The sequence below is a fragment of the Nicrophorus vespilloides genome, unplaced genomic scaffold, assembly GCF_001412225.1.
Source record: "Nicrophorus vespilloides isolate i.1.1-1 unplaced genomic scaffold, Nicve_v1.0, whole genome shotgun sequence".
Classification (NCBI taxonomy): Eukaryota; Metazoa; Arthropoda; class Insecta; order Coleoptera; family Silphidae; genus Nicrophorus; species Nicrophorus vespilloides.
The window spans coordinates 419,941-442,300 of record NW_017099791.1 but is presented as its reverse complement, the minus strand read 5'-3'; the positions used below and the strand labels follow the sequence as shown (position 1 = coordinate 442,300).

The 22,360-nt window shown below is 30.0% G+C and overlaps 4 protein-coding genes across 5 annotated transcripts; all 4 read left to right on the top strand.

Annotated features, from left to right (window-relative positions):
• Positions 1–2,041: 2,041 nt before the first annotated feature.
• Positions 2,042–6,220, top strand: LOC108565605 (protein croquemort-like). 2 transcript variants are annotated; one of them, XM_017925145.1, is made up of 8 exons: positions 2,042–2,141; positions 3,436–3,866; positions 4,767–4,967; positions 5,134–5,431; positions 5,494–5,696; positions 5,754–5,827; positions 5,878–6,149; positions 6,186–6,220. In XM_017925145.1, exons 1-8 carry the CDS (start codon positions 2,123–2,125, stop codon positions 6,197–6,199), a joined length of 1,512 nt encoding a protein of 503 aa, XP_017780634.1. In that variant the 5' UTR covers positions 2,042–2,122; the 3' UTR covers positions 6,200–6,220. The 2 variants fall into 2 exon arrangements, with proteins under 2 accessions (XP_017780634.1, XP_017780635.1); XM_017925146.1 differs by having other exon boundaries at positions 2,043–2,141; positions 5,878–6,213.
• Positions 6,221–8,212: 1,992 nt separating this feature from the next.
• LOC108565604 (fatty acyl-CoA reductase 1-like) lies at positions 8,213–11,439 on the top strand. The gene is made up of 8 exons (XM_017925144.1): positions 8,213–8,370; positions 9,665–9,899; positions 9,953–10,214; positions 10,271–10,463; positions 10,671–10,874; positions 10,932–11,076; positions 11,317–11,329; positions 11,408–11,439. The coding sequence occupies exons 1-8, from the start codon at positions 8,213–8,215 to the stop codon at positions 11,437–11,439; spliced, it is 1,242 nt and encodes a 413-aa protein (XP_017780633.1).
• Positions 11,440–11,790: 351 nt separating this feature from the next.
• On the top strand, positions 11,791–13,434 carry LOC108565612 (fatty acyl-CoA reductase 1-like). Its single transcript, XM_017925155.1, has 6 exons — positions 11,791–11,970; positions 12,021–12,266; positions 12,317–12,578; positions 12,628–12,820; positions 12,881–13,084; positions 13,138–13,434. The coding sequence occupies exons 1-6, from the start codon at positions 11,791–11,793 to the stop codon at positions 13,364–13,366; spliced, it is 1,314 nt and encodes a 437-aa protein (XP_017780644.1). The 3' UTR covers positions 13,367–13,434.
• A 2,169-nt stretch (positions 13,435–15,603) lies between these two features.
• LOC108565611 (fatty acyl-CoA reductase 1-like) lies at positions 15,604–17,195 on the top strand. The gene is made up of 6 exons (XM_017925154.1): positions 15,604–15,782; positions 15,829–16,074; positions 16,125–16,386; positions 16,436–16,628; positions 16,689–16,892; positions 16,946–17,195. The coding sequence occupies exons 1-6, from the start codon at positions 15,633–15,635 to the stop codon at positions 17,172–17,174; spliced, it is 1,284 nt and encodes a 427-aa protein (XP_017780643.1). The 5' UTR covers positions 15,604–15,632; the 3' UTR covers positions 17,175–17,195.
• Positions 17,196–22,360: the final 5,165 nt, after the last annotated feature.

Sequence of the window (22,360 nt, the reverse complement as noted above, 5' to 3'; positions counted from 1 at the left end):
TCATCAGAATGGTAACTATCCACCGGGAATGATTACCTATCTAATGTCAACCGCGATTTTAAATTTACTCAATGTTCACATTGATGAACAGATTGTGAGTAAAATTACACGACATAAAGAAAAAAAATGTTATGCGTGCCATCATAATTATAAAAATTAAAATGTATGAGCATGATAACAGGAAAACTATTAAATATTTTTTATTATTCAGTTTCAATTTGCTCGCATTTGCAAAAAAAAGTAATAAAACGTGTACGCGTAAAATGATTTAATTTCATCTTGGAAAAAATATGATTATAAAACCATAAAAATTAACTTTTAATGGCCAGACTAATTTTATTCTAAAAATCATCTAAAACCAATGAAGAAAATAATATAAATTGAAAAGAAAACAACTCTAAATATAAATAAACAATATAATATAAATTATAACATTAATCAATTATATATTTTCCATTGTGTCCAATAACTTTTTGTCATCTTTCTTGCACCTTAATGATTCCGTGTTTACAGCATAAAACTGAAAAAAGTGCGATTTCAGGACATCATAATTAGTGAAAGTTTTACCATTCAAAGAGTTTTGCAAACTTCGAAATAAGTAGTAATCTGATGGTTCAAGATTAGGACTATATCTTTTTTTATGTCGTGTAATTTTATTCACAATCTGTGAGTAAATTTAAGATCGCGGTTGACATTAGGTAGGTAATCTTTCCTGGTTGTCTGTCGTCTTGTGGGTTAACTTCAGTAGTATATTGATGCGCTCCGATTCCACTATTTCCTTTGACTGTGAATCTGCAACTATCCTTAACACTGTCATTGTCCATCGACTTGACTGAAGGTCCAATCTGAACCTCATTAATTTGACTGTCCATCTGTGATGAACGATGTCCCTATTGCTGCAAGCACCGAGGGGACTCACAAAGGCACATAGTGCCTCGCTTGACCAGGATTTGAACCTGCGGCCACTAGCTCGTGGATAGAGCTGCTTAACTATTCGACTATTAGTGCCCCTAGGACTATATGGGAGATGTGATATCATTTTCTAACCAAGCTGCAATAATTTTTCACAAGTTACCAAAGATGTGTTAGGATTTGCAATGTTTTGGTAACACACGATTCTAGCTATTTTTAATTTAATTGATTCCTCCAGTTTTTTAGTTGTTGACAGTAAACATCTGAATTGATAGTTTGGTTCCTTCAATGAATGCAGCTCAAAATACACAAAATCATTGTAATCTTACATGATTTTTTATGCAATTCAGTTGATAACACTTGGACCATGATCGTTTTTGGTTGATGTTATTGCAGATAATTCTTGAAATATCAGCAGTTTAAAAGTAATGATTCGTGTAAAAATAATGGTGTTTTAATTGCGTTTAATTGCGCATATTACAAATATTGATTCGATTTATTAAATGCATCTTTTTCAATTCATGCAAATATCAAAATTTTTCATATTTATTTATTATTTTTAACGTTTACCTATATAAGTTGGAATATGTGTACATATAGCTGATCTCAGATTTAAACTCATGTAATTAATACATTTACGAACAGAAAGATCTATGGTCGGTAGGCCTTTGCAGCAGATCAAATTGTTTTTATTTTCTTATTTTATTATTATGTTGACTTTGTAGTGTGATGATTTGTTGCAATGAAAAAATGAAGTAGAACTTCTAAATATTCCAATTTAAATAGCGAATAAAATTTACTGTTTTTTTAAATGTTATCATTATTTTATGAAATAAATGTGTATTTCCAATGTGTAATAACTTTTATTTCCATTATTTTTTTGTACTAACAGACTTTATTCTCGTAAAAAAATCTACTAAGCAAATGTAACTTATTAGACGATATCTAATATTAAATACATAACAAAAATCTGATCTTTGACTACCCTAGAGATAAAAAAATACATGTTTGTTATTTTGTTAAATGTAATTGACTGATTTCTCTTCTCCCTTCCTCCTCTCAGTATGAATGTTTATATTCAATAAATTTGAACAAGAGACCTCAGCCCCACTCACATCACAGATATCACTGAACGTATTTATATAGATATGTCAAATAGGAATCGGCAGTATTGGTTTGTGTTTTGTGCGTATGATTAAACATTACTAAAATGGCCAAAAATAATAAGAGTAAGTACACAAAAAAATGTTTTCATATAATTGAAATAAAAATTATTTTGAATGTTGAAATATTTTTTATATTGTATTTTTACATAGTTTTTTTTGACACACAGTTATACAGTATAATACAGTTATAAATTACTATAATTAATAGAAGTAAGCAAAATACAATTAACAGTTTTCTTCTTGGAAAACTCAAATTTATTTACGCTTCAATTTGCTAAAATTATTTATATTTTACTGACGATTTTTTATCAACAACACACTTTCTCTAATATTACCCAATATTTTTAATAAGTAAATATTTACATTTTTTTTAAATTTAAACTGAAAAAAATGCAAAATAATAAAAAAAAACAATTTGTCAAAACCGAAATATTGACAATTTATTGTTTAATTAACGAATTATTTTTTGTTATAAATATTATTTTTTTTTCATATAATTAATTAACAAAAAATAATTTATTAATTAAACAATAAATTATCAACATTCAAAAATTATTTTGAATGTTGAAATATTTTTTTATATTGTATTTTTACATAGTTTTTTTTTTGACACACAAATTACAATTTAGTTTGTAATCAAAAATACAGTTATAAATTACTATAATTAATGGAAATAAACAAAATACAATTAACAGTTTTCTTCTTGGAAAACTCAAATTTATTTTCGCTTCAATTTGCTTAAATTATTTATATTTTACTGACGAAATTTTTAACAAATAAAAATTATAAATTAATTTGCAAAAAAAAATCAAATTTAATCAAACTTAATAAATATTTATTATTTTTTACAATTCTTTAATTTTTCTAATAAAAAAATATTTAAATTTAATTTTTTTTTTATTTTAAACTTGTTGCAAAAAGTTGTAATGCAATTATGGACTACAAAATTTAAACACTCATTTATTTCTATTTACAATTCTTACCAATCATTGCTTTATTTTTTTTTTGTAAATGTCCAAGGTCTTTAAATTAAATTTTTCGACATTGCAAATCTTACAAAGTCAAAATTAAAAATATGGTTTTCATCTTTATTTTTTCTTTCTATAAGACTCGTGTAAACTGCGATAAAGTTATATTTAGAATATAGAGATTATAGTTATAAACAGCACGATTTCAGGGTTATAGTATTAAAGGTTCAATAACTTTTTAATCTTGAATATGCATTAACAGCTAAATTATGTTTATTTATGCAGAAAAATAACATTGTTTTATCTTCGAATTTAAAATTGGGTATTGCAAAAAAAAAAACAAATAGAAAGATACCTTATTTGAATATAATATTTATTATTTTTTTTAGCATTTTTTTTAAATGTTTCTACAATAATATGCAACAAATTATTTTTGATAATTGGAATTGCATTGGCGATTCTCGGAGTGACGCTTTACGTAACCTTTCCTTGGATCCTGCAAAGTCTAATTCGGATTGCAACGACCTTTAAGCCGGGTTGGAAGGCTTACAATGAATGGAAATGCAATCCTGAGCCGTATTACTTCGATATATACTTATTCAATTGGACAAACACTGAAGATTTTTATAATCCAGATGTTAAACCAAAGTTCGAGGAGATCGGCCCTTACCGTTTTTTGTTAAACATAGAGAAAATGAACGAGACTTGGAGCGAAGGAGATACGTTTAATTACAGCATTGCTAAGAAGTTCGTTTTTGTAAAGCACGAAGATTCGAGGGATTTAACAGATCTGATTACTAGTATTAACCCAGTGCCTTTGGTAAGATTTTTTTTTTGTTATTATTTTAATGATTATAAAGGGTGTCCCAAAATTAAAGATAGATTTCAAGTTGTGATTTTTTATTGAAACATAAAATACATAGGTTAGGGTTATTCATGGAAAAATACATCGAGCAAATGGCCTTCACAGGCACATACGCACTCTTTTATCGAAATTTTCCATGACCATTTTGCATAAATGTGGCTGAATATCATTGATGCAGCGTTTAATTTCTTTCTGTAATGCACGGGCGGTTGTGGGCTTGTTGACATATACCTTTGACTTCAAATAACCCCATAAAAAGAAATCTAGTGGTGTTAAATTATAAGATCTAGGGAGCCAATTCTGATCACCGAAACGAGAGTAGACGGCTAGGAAATGTCTCATGCAGTAATTGATTTTTTTCACGAGTTGTTTGGCACGTGGCACCATTTTATTGAAACCACATGTCGTCTATATCAATATTATCCAAATGGGGCAGAAAAAAGTGTGTTATTATGTCGCAATCATGTCAGTAACAGTCACTGCTTGACCAGACTCATTTTAAAAAAAAGTATGGTCCAATGATGCATCCAGCCCAAAATCCGCACCAAACAGTGACACGCTGTGAATGCATTTGTTTTTCGACAGTCACATGTTAGTTCTTCGTACCCCAAATGCGGCAATTTTGGCGTTTAACGAAGCCATCAAGGTGAAAATGTGCTCTTCATCGCTTAGGATGATTTTGCTCGAAAAATCAGCATCCATTTGTTGATGGTCAATAATCCATCCAACGCTCCATTTTTACTAACCCTAACCTCTCAGCTGTCAAATTGTTTATTTTTTGGGGTTACCAACACTTTACTGCACAAATGGCAGCAAATTCAAATCGTTCATTAATTTCGAAATGTTTTTCTACAGTCCTTAGCTTACCAATTCAGGAACAGCAACTACTTCACCAAATTAGCCATTTCATTAACACTGAGATCGACTAAGTCTGAAATGTTCGTTACGAAGACGGCGGATGAGTTTTTGTTCAGAGGTTTCGAAGAGCCCACGCTTGATGCAGCCAATAAAATACCATTCGTTAAGATCATGGATAAATTTGGGTACTTCTATAAGGTATGGTATAATTCAAACTATATTAATTTGTGTACAGGCGAATATATCCGCCCTATTCTTTAAACGAGCTACTACGCTTATGCAAGTCCACTGTGATTAGTCTTTAGACTTTTTCAGACTAAACCTTTGCGGATTTATAAATATTATTTGTTGTTTTTTTTTGCAGAAAAACTACACGGAATATATGTACGGTCCTGTGACGATGCATAAAACCCAAGACGAAAATTTCGCGCGGCTCTCCACGTACAGGAATAAGAAAAATCCCGGTTTCTTTGACGGAAAATGTGGGACGACGGATGGCAGAATTGGGGAATTCGTGGAAACAAACCGAAACAGTTCGAAAATACTCAAAGTTTTCGTGCCGGAAATTTGCACCTACACGTACTTAAAGTATAAAGAACAAAGGGTGTACAAAGGTGTTGTTTCCGATTACTACGAAGCGCCTAAAACGTTGTTCGATAATGGTAAATTTTCTTTGATTCATAGTTTCAACCATTAACTTCTTTTTTTTTATTATATATCTTAGGAACCGTATATCCTGAAAACGAATGCTTTTGCAACGGTCAATGCGTTCCGAGCGGCCTTTTAAACGTTTCCTCTTGCAACGAAAACGCACCGATTTTCCTTTCTCTTCCTCACTTCTTCCATGCCGACCCTTCTTACAGAAACGCAGTGGAAGGAATGAAACCGGATCCGGATAAACACAATGTTTTCACGGCTTATCAAAAGGTAGCTTTATTTTCTCTTAATAACATTTTAAATTTACTAAATTTAATACTTCTCAAGGACTCCGGAGTGGTAACAGCTATCGGGCTTAGAATACAAGTAAACGTATTAATACAACCCATCAGCGGATTTGGGTAAGATTTTGAATAAAAAAATATTGTTTTTATTAATTTATTTATTTCAGTATGTATTCGAATGTGCCAAAATATTTTATACCTGTGCTCCACATCAATGAAACGGTTTTGATGACGGACAGCGTTGCGTCGCAGATGTATATAATCCAAGTATCGCCAAATATATCGACCTTGATTTCTTGCCTTCTAACAGTAATCGGTGTTACGTTATTTACTTACGGTTTTATGAAGAAGAAACCAAACAAAAACGATAATAAATTGTACGATTTGTATGATAAACAGGAATTCCAGAAGTATATCTACAACGATAACTTTATCAAAGTCATTGATTAAAAAAAATGAAGTAATAATTATTACTTCATTTTTTTGTAAATTGTAAAATTTCATGAGCATTTCGTAAATTCAAAAAAAATGTGTTTCTTTCGACGATCGAATCCAGTTATTTTTTTGTTTTCGGTTGAGAATTCTCGTTATTTTATAAATAATTATGCGGTTACTGGGAAGGAATACGGTCCAATTTAAGGAAGTGATAACGTTCGGTATTCAAATAAAGGAAACCGGAGGGTTCAGAAACGCTCGATTTATCAGCTTGTTATCCTGAGCTAGGACGATTATTGCCGCTTCTTCGGTGATCCTCGTTACAAGCGAGATAAAGGATACACACAGCCCGCATCCAATCATTGGCTTCCGATTTGTTCGATGTGTCATGTAGTCGGTATCATCACAAAATACTTAAATTTACTTTTCGTTCGATGAGTGTAAAAATGTACCAAATTTAATGCCATTTTCATTTACATAAACCCAAATTTCTAAAAACCAGTGATAAAAATAAAAAATAAATTTAATAGTAGTTATTATATTTTTTTAAGAAATTTTTGTATTAAATATTTCTAATGTATTATAAATATATATGTTACTGATAACAATAAACAATATTTATTAACTAAAAACTGAACATAATATACAAAATATCGATGCAAGAATTTCAGTATGTTACCATTTTCAACATCGACACTATTAACAGCTCATAGCAAACGATCGGATGATAGCAAAAAAAAACTGATGTGTTCCTGTTGGAAAGGTGAGACTTTCAGCTTTAATTTCAGTAAGCTCATCCGAAATGTACTGATTACGATTCTTGTTGAGTTCTGTAATCATGAAATTAAAGAAAACGTGAAGATGGTACATTTTCAACTTCGACACTATTAACAGCTGATGTGTTCCTGTTGGAAAGGTGAGACTTTCAGCTTTAATTTCAGTAGGCTCATCCAAAATGTACTGATTACGATTCTTGTTGAGTTCTGTAATTATGAAATTAAAGAAAACTTGAAGACGGTACATTTTCAACATCGACACTATTAACAGCTCATAGCAAACGATCGAATGATAGCAAAAAAAAACTGAAGTGTTCCCGTTGGAAAGGTGAGACTTTCAGCTTTAATTTCAGTAAACTCATCCGAAATGTACTGATTACGATTCTTGTTGAGTTCTGTAATCATAAAATTAAAGAAAACGTGAAGATAGTACATTATCAACTTCGACACTATTAACAGCTGATGTGTTCCCGTTGGAAAGGTGAGACTTTCAGTTTTAATTTCAGTAAACTCATCCGAAATGTACTGATTACGATTCTTGTTGAGTTCTGTAATCATAAAATTAAATAAAAAGCGAAGACGGTACATTTTCAACAGTGACACTTTTAACAGCTTATAGCAAACGATTGGATGATAGTATTGACGTGTGTCCGTTGGAAAGGTGAGACTTTCAGCTTTAATTTCAGCAGGATAGTCTCACGCCGGTGTCGAGCAATTCACGACAAACTGAGGACATGCAAAATCGTTATTTATCGAACACGTAATGAACATTATGCAACTTTTTTTACATAATAAATTATTTAATGGTGGCGCCTCTCTTATTCAACAATTAAAATCGAAAAAAGTTACGTAACTTTCGAGAAATTAAAAAAAAAAACTGAAAGAAACTGAAATCTTCCTCGCACCTGATTTTGCAATAAATGAAAAACTTCAGTATTTTTCGAGTTATTAAGGAAAATCGATTTATACTATCATACTGCGAATTTAGCAAAATTTTCGGATTTTTACAATTTTCCTAATACTATTATAATATACGACAATGAGTTCCATTTTGCGAGTAATTTTTCTTATAATTTAATAGCAACAATTAAAATTCAAACAAGTTACATAACTTTCTAAAAAATTACAAAAAAAAAACAAAACTGGAAGAATTTCAGTTTTTTTTTTCGGATCGCAAAGTGTGTTGCATAAAGCTGCTTCGCACCTGATTGTGTAATAAATGAAAAAAGTTCATTAATTTTCAAATTATTAAGAAAAATCGTTTTAAAATCATACTTATTATGTGTCTACCATGACCCCCAAGACTTCGCTGTCTGAGGTATGGCGGAGCTATCTCGGGGAAGTCACGGTCAGCTGCGACTCCTATAGTTATCCAGTGGAAGTGGCTGAAGTACTTGCAAAGCAGTTCTCGCCCAGCAGCAGTGACGTGAACAGGCGTGAGAAGTTATGGTAATTATGTCGTATGTATGGCTTAATTGCCATTAACAATTAATGTTGTTTTCAACACAGTGCACGTGTACGTTGATTTATTTATACACAGGAAAATGCGCGTGTTACATTTTTCACTTACATAACCGTATTCACAATTTAATATAAAATCAATAATATTACTCGCGTAATGCGGGTAATTAGTTCAGCCAATATTCCGCACTGTTTGAGACCAGACTAATCAAAAACTAGAGAGAAAAAAAACAAATTATTTAGTACTTTTAATTAATTGTACAATTAAAATTTAATTGTTATATTTTTAAACCGCACTATAAGAATCTGTCCTGATCAATGACGCACTAAACGAAGTATTGCTATTATAAATGTATGTATGTTAAATATTGTAAATATCGTCAAATAAATTGAATTTAATACAATTATTTCATGCTTTTATTTTCCACAATGTACGTGCGATCTTCAATAAACGTGTATTTTATACACTGAACAAAGGTACTTGTAAGAAATCTTCGGTTGAGGATGGTTTAAAGCAAAGAACTGCGGGCAATTTCCGAGAGAATACATTTTTTCTCCACCCTCGTCCATTCCGTAATTCAGACCCTCAGATCCCTCCCTCCGGTCGCATCCTTTAATTCATCTCGTTGTTACGTCATTAAGGACTAAATTACATCCCTATCTGCGAACCCCACATTCTTCGAAAGCCTCTAATTCCAAAATAGATCACGCAATTCACCGTAATTGGAGAACCCCTATTTCAATTAAAAAAGGTTTACCCAACTCCACCCAAAAGTTATTGATCATTTTTTTTTATTTGTTTGCAAGTATGTTATAATATACCGAAATGTAAGAACGTAATACAGAGTTAATAATATTAGTATTTAAATGCGTAATTATAAATAATTGTCATCGAAAGATATTATATGTTTATAATTTTATTGTATATTTTTATAATATTATGTAATTATTTTAATTGGTAATTATGTTTGAATAATTATAAATTATGTTATAAAACGTTTTACTTAACACATCTTTCAAAATCGTTATGATGAACGTTGCTAAGTTTTACGCTAACAAGAAGATTCTGGTTACGGGATGTTCTGGTTTTATGGGATCTTCGGTTGTAGAAAAAATTCTTCGTAGCTTTCCGAACATCGAAAAATTATATTTATTAAATCGCTCGAAAAGAGATGAATCGTTCCAGGAGAGATGCTCAAAATACTTCGAAAATCCGGTAAGGACATCAAAAACAAAATAACTAAAATAAATTCAATGCATTTTCAAAGTAGTTTTTTCAAAGGATGATCAAAGAGAATCCAGATTACCATAAGAATGTGGAATGGCTCAATGGGGATTTATCGCAGAAAGGTTTGAATCTAAGCTCTGAAGATCTTAAAGCCGTGGAGGATGCTGAAATTGTCCTTCACATGGGAAGTTCCTTAAATTTCAAGGATCCAATGCGCAAAGTGTTGCAGACAAATTTATTTGGAACGATGGATTTACTAGAGATTTTAAAGAATTCACATAACTGCAAGGTTTTCCCTATATTATAAATTTATTACAAAATATAAAAATATAATAATTGTAGTGTTTCATGATGGTGTCTTCAGCGTATTCTCAATGCACAAAATGTTGCAATCACATTGAAGAAAAAGTGTACATTCCGAATTACCGACCCGAAAGCTTAATCGAATTGGTTGACTCATTCCCAGCGGAAGTTTTAGATAGTCTGGAAAAGCATTTCATGTACGATTGGCCAAATGCGTACACCTTCACCAAATCCATCATCGAGTATGCAAGCAATGATTACGCTAATTGTTTTCCAGTTGGTATATTTAGACCAGGAAATAGTAAATTTACAATTTGAAATTTTTTAGTTATATTATAAAATGTTTTACCTTTTTAGTTACGTCCAGTTATTTAGAGCCTTTTCCCTATTGGTCGAATAGCAATTCGGGGATCCTCGGAGCTATCAATCTTTTATCCACAAACTTAGTGTCCAGTTTTTATTTGAAGAAAGACGTCAACTCTCATTCAATTCCCGTTGATTTGACAACTAACGCTTTATTGGCTTCTGCATGTCAAGTAGCCCAAGACAAGTAATATTTATTAATACTTGTAATTAAGTTCATTGTCCATCGGATAAAATCTACTTAAGTACATTAAGTACATATAGGAAGTAAACGACAAAATATTTTTGTACTTGAATTTCAGAGAATTTAATTTAAAAAATACATGTTTCTAAACTGGAACCAATTGAAAATGAGCTTAAAATATGCAAATTACTAAATTTATGTATTTTTTAGGAAAAAAGTAGCTCAAGTCTACAATTACACGTCTAATGATAATCCAGTTTCCATTTACGAAGCTGTTTCATACGCACTTGGTGAATCATCCGAGAAAATATTAACAGAGAATTATTATCTTCATAAATTGAAACACTATTCGATAACTTGTAGTCGTGCATTGCTTTCTGATTTGATGTTAATTGCGAATGGTCATAAACCGAGGTATTTTTTTTTAGTTTGTTATTTATTTACATAACTTTTATTACATTTGTTTTTCAGATATATCTCTTTAAGCAGTAATTGCAACAAATTCAACGAAGCACTACATTATTTCATTAACGCAAAATTGATTGTAGACAATAGCAACATGGAAAAATTGTGGAACAAATTGAGTAAAGATGAAAGAGACTTGCTTTACTTTGATGTAAACAAAATCAATTGGAAAGAGTATTTTCAAAATGCAAATAAAGTTAAAGTTTAGAAATTTAGTATAATATAACAACAATAGTATATTATTTAATTATATCCATAGTTTTTATATACTATGTTAATTGTTAAGTTCAGGGTTTTCCAAACTGGAATGAAATAATTACTAAATAAATAATGAATATTTTTTTTTACATTTTTTTAAATTTTATTGATTATGTGTTATTATCTACCCCAGATATTCTCAAAGTGTAAGACGCGACCCCCAGGGACGATATATTTTTCTACGTTTTTACACACATACCCATTTTTCTTGAATTTTGTTTTAGTGCAAAAGGGGGTGGCGAACCCCATAAAATAGACATGGTGTTTCGTAAAAATTTTATCATTTACAGAGTGTTCCGTTGCAGGAAAACTCATTTCTATATTATTTTTAGATATCTTTAATTTAACAATGATTGCAACTAATTATTTAATGATCCAGAAGTTTTTTGTCGACAATCGTAGCACAAGTATGAAAAACAGTTTTAATATGTTTAATATAAAAATATATATATAAAAAGCAACAAAATAAGAAATAATTACTATGAAATTGAATGATTATTTTAATTATCAACTCAGCATAGACTTTGATTCACTTACATCAATTATTTGTACTATAAATTACAAAGACAAGAGATGACAGAATTCAGTTATTATTAATATTTCAAATATGGAAGAGTTTTATAAGAATAAAAAGATTTTGGTGACAGGTGGTACCGGTTTCTTAGGATCGATACTTGTCGAGAAGCTTCTAAGAAGTTTTCCTGACATATCGAAGCTCTACTTGTTGGCTAGGAAGAAGGGAACAATGAATCTTACTGAGAGGAGCAAAAAATACTTCAAAGATCCTGTGAGTGAATATATAAAAAAAATTAAATTTTTCTTATTTATTTAATGAAGCTGTTTGAGCGAATGATTTACCTGAATCCTAATTACTACAAGAAAGTTATTTGGATCGAAGGAGATTTGACAAAGCCTTGTCTGAACTTGTCCAATGACGATATGGCTGTGATCAAAACCGTGGATATTGTTATACATCTTGGGGCTTCGATAAATATGCAGAATCCACTTCACGAGATGATCAAGAATAATTTGTTAGGAACGGCGGAGCTGCTCAAGATCTGCTTAGATAACAAAAACATAAAGGTTACATAATTAACAATTTATTTTGAAAATAATATAATTGCTTTTAATAGTGTTTCATGTACGTTTCATCTGCTTTCTCTAACGCGAGGAAATCATGTTTTCGCATCGAAGAGAAGATATACGAATCAGTAGTAAAACCAGAAACGTTGCTGGATATATATAACGCTTTGACCAATGACGAATTGAATGAAATTGAAAACACGTTAATGCAAGATTGGCCCAATTCGTATACGTTTTCAAAAAATGTGACCGAATGTCATTGCGACGCGTTTAAAGACCAAATGAGTATAGGTATCTTCAGACCTGGAAATAGTGAGTCAATACAAAGAAGAACATTATGGTTTTCAAAGCAAAATTCAAGTAACTTCCAGTTTCTCCGAGCCGTATCCATTCTGGGTAAAAAGCAAAGCTGGTTTAGTAGGTGCCATCATGCTGGTAGGATCAAATACATTGCCAAGTTATTACATAAAAAATACGACAATGACGCACGCCGTACCTGTCGATATGACAGCCAATGCTCTAATTGCATGCACCTACGATATCGTCAAGAATAAGTTGATTAGATAATTTATTGTTTGCTGCTACTTCAATAACATTAATTTAAATATTTATAGATCAAAGGACACCAAAATCTACAACTATACTTCCAACAACAACCCTATTACCTACCGCGAAGTATGCACGCATACAACAAAAAACGAACAGTCTTCCCTTATTACTAACAACTATTATTGGAATGCGATCAAAAATTTTATTTTCATGTACATTCCATTTCTATTCATGGATATTTTCCGATTCTTCACGCGACAGAAAACAAAGTTTGTATTAGATCATTCTTTATTCTAATCAATAATATAATTATTTTAAATAGGTATCTACGAATATATGAGAAAATCAATCAATTCGTAAACGCAATTAGCTACTTTTCAAACAAACCTTTGATTGTAGACAACGATAATTTGGAAAATATTTGGGATTCGCTCAGCCAACATGATAAAGACTTGGTTCCGTTTAATTTGAGGGTCATTGATTGGAAGGATTATTTCTATAACCTGCCTTATGGCATTGAGCAATATTTGGGTATTAAGATGAAATTTTAATATTTATTTTTTAAATAATTTATACGGAATAATATGGATACATTTAGTTATAGTATAGTTATAATTTAGTCCGCAATTTTAAAGCTCATTAAAAATTTAATATTTATTTTTGTTTTATAATTTGTACGATATAACATGTATACATTTAGCATGTATTTTTTTCTTAATTTATATATATATATATATTCTCCTTGATAATAAAGTCCGCAATTTCAAGTCCCATTTTATCTGTAATCTGAAAATCAAATAAAAAAATCTTCAATTTTATATTTTTAATTATAATTTTTGTGTTTGGCTAGTGTGCTTAATGGATCAAACCGCTCTAGTTAAATCAAAATTAAATTATTTAATAAAAAAAACAATTAATAAAGTTCTTCCTGGATCTAATATATACTGACCCCCTAGCAACCTTAACAAAATATAGATTCTTTATTTATTATTCAACTATATTTTGTGTGCCCCAATAAGTCTTGTGTACGTCCAAAATCTTCATTTTCCCAAGGCACGATGATTGACACGGTTTTAGATGAAATTCCGAGTATTTATTAACAATATCAATACAAATATAAAATTACGTATCTAATCTAATTAAACAAAATCAATTGGAAAGAGTATTTTCAAAATGTTGCAAATAAAGTTAAAGTTTATAAATTTAGTATAACAATCCAACATTAGTATATTATTTAATTATTTATATATTTTTTTTAAATAATCCTTTCTGATTAGAAATAATAGAAATGCAAATGCAAAATGTTAACTACTTATCAAAGATGAAAAAATTATTGACTTTTATATAAAAAAAAATCAATTGGAGCACAATAAAATTATTAAAAATTATCATAATATTGTCATTACATTTTGATGGAAATACTACACTATGTTTTACTGTGTTATTTGATATTAAATAAGAGTGGACGTAAATTGATGTAATTATTGTTTAGTTCATTATTCACTAATTTGTTTATTGCTTTTACTTATATTTAATTGAGCAATAATTGTAACTAGTTAATTTAAATAACCGGAAGTCAATTGTCGATAATTGTAACATATAAATGTGCATGGAACAGCTTGAGAAAGGTTGAATTGTAACTAATGTTGAAATGAATTTAAGAAATAAATATTGCTACAAGAAAACTAATAATTACTACAAAATGGAATGATTATGTTAACCATAAAGTCAACATTAACTTTGTTTCTATTCCATCAATTATAAGAAATATAGGAATAAAAAAATGACAAGCCCTTCAGCCAAGTAGATGGACAATGACAGTGTTAAGTATAGAAGCAGATTTACTGTCAAAGGAAATAGTGGAATCGCAGAGCATTGATATATTACTGAAGTTAACCTACAAGACAACAGCCAAGCAACAAATTTAAAAAAAATCAAATCATCATAATGGTAATTATCGACCGGGAAGGATTATCCATTTAATGTCAATCGCAATCTTAAAGTTGAATTGATAAACAGATTGTGAATAAAAATTATACGTCATAAAAAAATATATAAATTAATAATATCGTTATTTTAAATAGGTATATACGATTACATAAGAAAATCAATCAATTAATCCACTATTTTAGCAACAAACCTATACTTGTAAACAACGATAACATGGAAAATATTTGAGATTCGCTCAGCCAACATGATTTGATTCCGTTTAATTTAAGGGTCATCGATTGGAAAGATATATATATATATATAAACTCGCATTTAGTTCCCGTTGATTTAACAATAACATTTGCGTGTCAAGTAGCTAAAGACAAGCTATAATGTAAACAATGGAGTGCAGTATAGATATCTTAGCAAATTAACAATCAAATATGTATTCTTGAATTTTAACTTTAATATTGTTCGTGGACACTCATTAAATTTTCATGAAAATATTACACAATGATTTACAAACCGTTATTTCTATTAGATTTAAAATTAATTATTCAATAATTTATATATTGTTTTCAGTTATATATAATTTAGCAATAACTGCAACTATATATTTAATTAACCTGTTATTAATTGTCCACAATCATGCATGGAATAGCTTGAGCAAGGATGAAAAATCGTTTAGGTATTATTTATTATAGATATAAAATCTGCAACGAAACCACTGTTGAATTATTTGGAAAACTACCAAGTGAACATGGACTTTGTTTCTATTGCATAAATTATAAGTCTAGCATCCATATAAAATCCAGATACAACTGACGACGAAATTCAGTACTTGTTGGAATTTCGATAATGGAAGAGTTTTATAGGAATAAATTGATTATGGTAACCGGTTGCACCGGTTTCTTGGGCTCGGTGCTTGTCGAAAAACTTTTGCGAAGTTTTCCCGATATATCGAAACTCTACCTATTGGCTAGGAAGAAGGGAACGATGAATCTCAATGAGAGGAGCAAAGAATACTTCGAAGATCCAGTAAGTGCATATATAAAAAAAATAAACAATTTTTTATTTAAAAAAGATTTTTGAGCGAATGATTTCTATGAATCCCGATTACTATGAAAGAGTCCATTGGATCGAAGGAGACTTAACCATGCCTCGTCTGAACTTGTCCAACAACGACATACAAGTAATCAAAACTGTGGATATTGTTATACATATTGGTGCTTCGATAAAGATGCAGAATCCGCTTCACGAGATGATCAAGAATAATTTGTTAGGAACGGCAGAGCTGTTGAAGATCTGTTTAGAAAACACAAAAATAAAAGTTACATAATTAACAACTTATTATAACAGCAGTATAATTGTTTTTAATAGTGTTTCATGTACGTTTCATCTGCTTTTTCCTACGCGAGGAGATCTTGTTCTCACATCGAGGAGAAGATATACGAACCAATATTAAAACCGGAAACGTTGATGGAAGTATCTAACGCTTTAACCAATGAAGAACTGGATGAAATTGAAAACACGTTAATGCAAGATTGGCCCAATTCGTATACGTTTTCAAAAAATGTGACCGAGTACCATTGCGACCAGTTTAAAGATCAAATAAGCATCGGAATTTTCAGACCTGGAATTAGTGAGTCAACTGAAAGAAAATGCATAAATTTTTTAATGCAAAATATTAGTAACTTCCAGTCTCTCCGAGCCGTATCCATCCTGGGTAAAAAGCAAAGCTGGTTTAGTAGGTGTCATCATGTTGTTGGCATCAAAGACATTACCAAGTTATTACATTGCAACCACTTCGATGTCCCACGCCGTACCTGTCGACATGACAGCCAACGCTCTAATTACATGTACCTTCGATGTCGTCAAGAACAAGTTGATTAGATAATTTATTGTTTTCTGATAATGTGATAACCATAATTTTAATATTTATAGATCGAAGGACACCAAAATCTACAACTATACTTCCAACAACAACCCTATTACCTACCACGATGTCTGGATGCATGCATCAAAAAACAAACTTTCTTCAGTTATTACTGACAACTATTATTGGAATGCGATCAAAATTTTCATTTTCATGTACATCCCATTTCTGTTCATGGATATTTTCCGATTGTTCACGCTACAAAAAACAAAGTTTGTATTTGATTATTCTTGTTTCTAATCAATAATATAATTATTTGAAATAGGTATCTACAAGTATATGAGAAAATCAATCAATTCGTAAATGCAGTTAGCTACTTTTCCGAAAAACCTTTGATTGTAGACAACAATAATTTGGAAAATATTTGGGATTCGCTCAGCCAACATGATCAAGACTTGGTTCCGTTTAATTTGAGGGTCATCGATTGGAAGGATTGTTTCTATAACGTGCCCTATGGCATTGAGAAATATTTGGGTATTAAGATGAAATTTTAATATATTTTTTTAATAATTTGTACGGAATAATATGAATACATTTAGTTATAGATGTTTTTGTTTTCTTAATATATATAGAGTTGTTTTACTACTTTGTTTGTAACAATTTGCAAGCAACTTAAGAACATAATATATATTTGGAAATGGTGGAAATATCGGAAATATCGTAGTATCAATATCTTAATAACTTAACAATAAAATATAAGTTCTTGATTTGTAATTCATCTATATTTTGTGTGCCTCAATAAGTCTTGTGTACTTCAAAAATCTTAATTTTCCCAGTGCATTATGGCTAGTGTAACTAATGATTGACACGGTCCTGAATAACTGATAATCCGAGTATTTATTAATAAAATCAATACAAATATAAAATTACGTAACTAATCTAATTAAACAAAATCAATTCGAAAGAGTATTTTCAAAATGTTGCAAATAAAGATAAAGTTTAGATCTTTAGTATAATAATCAAACACTAGTATATTATTTAATTATTTACATATATTTTTAAATAATTCTTTCTGATTAGAAATAATAGAAGTATTACCAATAAATGCAAAATGTTAACTACCTATCAGAGATGAAAAATTGACTATTATATTAAAAAAAATCAATTGGAGCACTCTAAAATTATTAAAAATTATCATAATATTGTCATTACATTTTGATGGAAATACTACACTATGTTTTACTGTGTCATTTGATATAAAATAAGTGTTGTGTTCAATCACTAAGTTTGGGTACCACTGAGGACAATGAGTTATAAGACCAATATGCAGAATAGACAGATACAATGGAAGGCAGTGATCGTTTGTAACGTTTCTTCATATTTTCAACAGTAACCTGAAGCGGAGAGTTGTCACAAAACTGTGCCTTGCTCCTAAAACTCCCACCACGTATTAATAAGAATTAACTTTGTAAGTAGAATAAGTAATTTTTAATTTAGTCTTAGGAAGAACATTGAAGAATCAAGACGTATCAAATATTTTAATAATAAACAACAAGTTCAATTTTTTATTTTATCAAACGACTCTTACTGTGACACGACATAAGAGTGGACGTAAATTGATGTAATTACTGTTTAGTTCATTATTAACTCATTTGTATATTGTTTTTTCTTATATTTAATTTAGTAATAATTGTAACTAGTTTTTTTAATTAACCGGAAGTCAATTGTCCACAATTGTAACATATAAATGTGCATGGAACAGCTTGAGCAAGGTTGAAAAGATGTTTGAAATGAATTTAAGAAGTACTATCTTATCTCATTGAGAAGACCAAAGAATGAATGAAATTGAAAACCTGTGTATGCAAGATTGGCACAATTCGTATACATTCTCAAATAAAATAACCTCACATGAGAAGAGGAATCTTCAGGCCTGGAATCAGTGAGTTCAATACAAGAAATAAGTTGCATCTTTTAATGCAGATGCAATATCAAGTTATCACCTGCATCTATAATTACCTTTTACGAAGGTTGCATGATTGCAACAAAGAACAAATGCACTGCAAATACAAAACTATCAAAATGTGTATAAACACTTCATTCATTTATTCATTCATTATACTTCCAAAACCAAAGTATTCAAATGAATAGCGCGACTAATATCCGAATGGTTAAGTCGCCCTACCCACAATTTCATGGGCGCCGGTTCGAATCCTGGTCAAGCCAAACCCTTTGTGAGCCCTCTCGGTGTTTGCAGCAATAGGGCCAACGTTCATCACAGATGGACAGTCAAATGAATCAGCATATGGACCTTCAGCCAAGTCGATGGACAATGACAGTGTTATACAATTATATAAGAAAATCAATCAATTAATCCACTATTTTAAAAACAAACCTATAATTTTAAATAACGCTTACATGTAAAATATTTGGCATTCGCTCATCCAGCATGATAAAGACTTGGTTCCGTTTAATTCGATTGGAAAGATTATATCAATAATATATATGTATATACGGCAACGAGAAATATTTGGATATTAAGATGAAAATATAATATTTATTTTATAATTTATACGGAATATTCAGTCATACCTTGGCTGATAACGGGGCTTCAATATTTCGAAGTCCGTAATTTCAAGACCCATTTTATGTGTAATTGAATAATAAAAATCCAAGAGTATTTTATAACATAAAATTTCTTCTAAAATATTATACCTTTCGAGATTCGTCCACTTATTAGAACCTTTTCCGTATTGGTCAATAAATTTCTTATCTAGTTTTTATTGGAAGAAATACGTAAACTCGTATTCCGTTCCCGTTTATTTAACAGCTAACTCTTTATTAGCATATGCGTATCAAATACATAGCTATACATATTTGCAGAGCTGCATTAAGGTTATCGTGATCTATAACTACCAGTTAAGTATATGACAGTGGAGTGGAGTATCAATATCTTAGTAAAGATGTATTTTTGAACTCATTTTCATTATCATAAAAATCAAATAATTGCTGGATCCAATGGCTGTTAGTCAACCAGTTAACTGGTTGAATATGGAAGGCATTCGAGTATCGACTGAGGAATTTATTATTTTCCTATCTGGTGAAGATGCAAACAAATGATTTTATCACTCACATTGAACATTTTCGCAAGTAGATTCCGCTTGATTTTAGTTACACAACTTCTGGCTGTTAATGATCTTCAGTTTCCAAAAGCAATTCTATGTCGATCAAAATTAAATTTCCAAAAGAAAATATCATGAAACTCTTTTGTGCTGTTCGATCACAAGCATGATTTTCGAACGCGGTACATATTTTTGGTGCAATTTGTACTCAAAGAATAAACAACTTCGAATTTACAGATTTATTCGCTGTCATTTTAATTTGCTATATTTGCATAAATTGCAGACGTTCATTGCTGTTTTATTGAATAATAAATACAAATGATTATAAACCGATGAATTTTATTAATTTATTATTTATTTACATTATTTTAATGACACATTATTCTCATCAAGAACATATTTTACGACAAATTTAAAAATGAAAAACTAAATCGGAATTATCAATAATTTGAACATTTTTATTTCAGGTTTATTAAAATGTATTCTTTTCTTTTTTCACTTCGAATAATATCTACTACTTTCAGTAGATGGAATATTTACTGCTAAACCTAACAGCTAAATGATAAATATTTTCATTCTTTGTCTTCCCGGTCTACCTGCAGAGTTTTATGTTTTTGTAAAACATTTCTAATACTAATTTTCAACGCGGAATGAAGAAAACATAGGAAAATTCTAGAAAGACAGTAATAAAAGAAATATTACTACTACACCTACATTCGGAAATTTAATGTGGATAAATAAATACATGTAGATATAATAAATAAGTATATAGTAAATATATGTGTAGATAACAAATCTTACAATAGTATATAGATTGGTCAATAGTGGTCAACCGTATCACAGCAAAATTCATCAAATCGAACCTCACGAATGTTTTGTTTCGTCGTCTATTGACGACAGTTTGCAGTTAAATTGTTAATTATTTGCATAACTTTTTTTACACGCTTCTTTCAGGAATATTTTCATTAGCAATAGTAGAAGTATTGTCAACAAATATCAAAAAGTTAACAGGTTGAACAAAGATAAAAAAAAATACTTATATCTAATGAAAAATAAATCAGTTTCAAAATATTGAGAATTATTAGTCAGAGAGACCTATGGTCAGTAGACCTTTTCAGCAAATCTATTTGGTTTTAATTTATTAGTTTCCTTACTGGGTAAAAAGAAAAACTGTTTTAGTAGGTGCCATCATGTTGTTGGGATCAAAGATATTACCAAGTTATTACATTACAACCACGCCGTATCTGTCGATATGACAGCCAACGCTCTAATTACGTGCACCTTCGATGTCGTCAAGAACAAGTTGATTAGATAAATTTTTGTTTTCTGCCAATGTAATAACAATAATTAAAATATATTTCTAGATCGAAGGACACCATAAACTACAACTATACTTCCAACAACAACCCTATTAACTACCACAAAATCTGGATGCATGCAACAAAGAACAAACTTTTTTCAGTTATTTCTGACAACTATAATTAAAATGCGATCAAAATTTTCAATTTCATGTACATTCCATTTCTGTTCATGGATATTCTCCGTTTGTTCTCGCAATAGAAAACATAGTTTGTATTAGAACATTCTTGTTTCTAATTAATAATATCAATCAATTCCTAAACGCAATTAACTATTTTTTCAATAAACTATTGGATAATATTTGGGATTCGCTCAGGCAGCGTGATAAATACTTGGTTCCGTTCAATCGATTGGAAAGATTATTTCATTAACATGACATACGGCATCGAGAAATATTTGGGTATTAAGATCAAATTATAATTTACTTTATAATTTGTACGAAATATTCAGTCATACCTAGGCTGATATTTCGAAGTCCGTAATTTGAAGGACCATTGTATCTGTAATCGAATAAAAGAATATTTTTCACGCAGCGTCAAGAGTTTTGGTGCAATTTATACTCAAAGAATAAACAACCTGGAATTTACAGATTTATTCGCTGTCATTTTAATTTGCTATATTTGCATAAATTGCAGACGTTCATTGCTGTTTTAATGAATAATAAATACAAATGATTATAAACCGATGTATTTTAATAATTTATTATTTAATTACATTATTTTTATGACATCACTAACATATTTTACTACAAATTTAAAACTGAAAAACTAAATCGGAATTATGTATAATTTGAACATTTTTATTTCAGATTATTAAAAATTTATTCTAGTGCGATTAATTTTGTAACAGTCCTTTATACAAAAGTCCCATTTTACACTATATTTGAGCATATATGGCAAATTATTTATCTTTTTGCCTACTTTTAGTAGATAGAATATTAACTGCTAAACCGAACAGCTAAATGATAAATGTTTCCATTCTTTGTCACCCCGGTCTATCTGCAGAGTTTTATGTTTTTGTAAAATTTGTCTGGCGACATTTATAAAACTAATTTTCAAAGAAAATATAAGAAAATTCTAGGAAGATAGTAATAAAAGAAATATTTCTACTACACCTACATTCGAATATTTAATGTGGATAAAATAAATACATGTAGATATAATAAATAAGTATATAGTAAATATATGTGTAGATAACAAATCTTACAATAGTATATAGATTGGTCAATAGTGGTCAACCGTATCACAGCAAACTTCAACAAA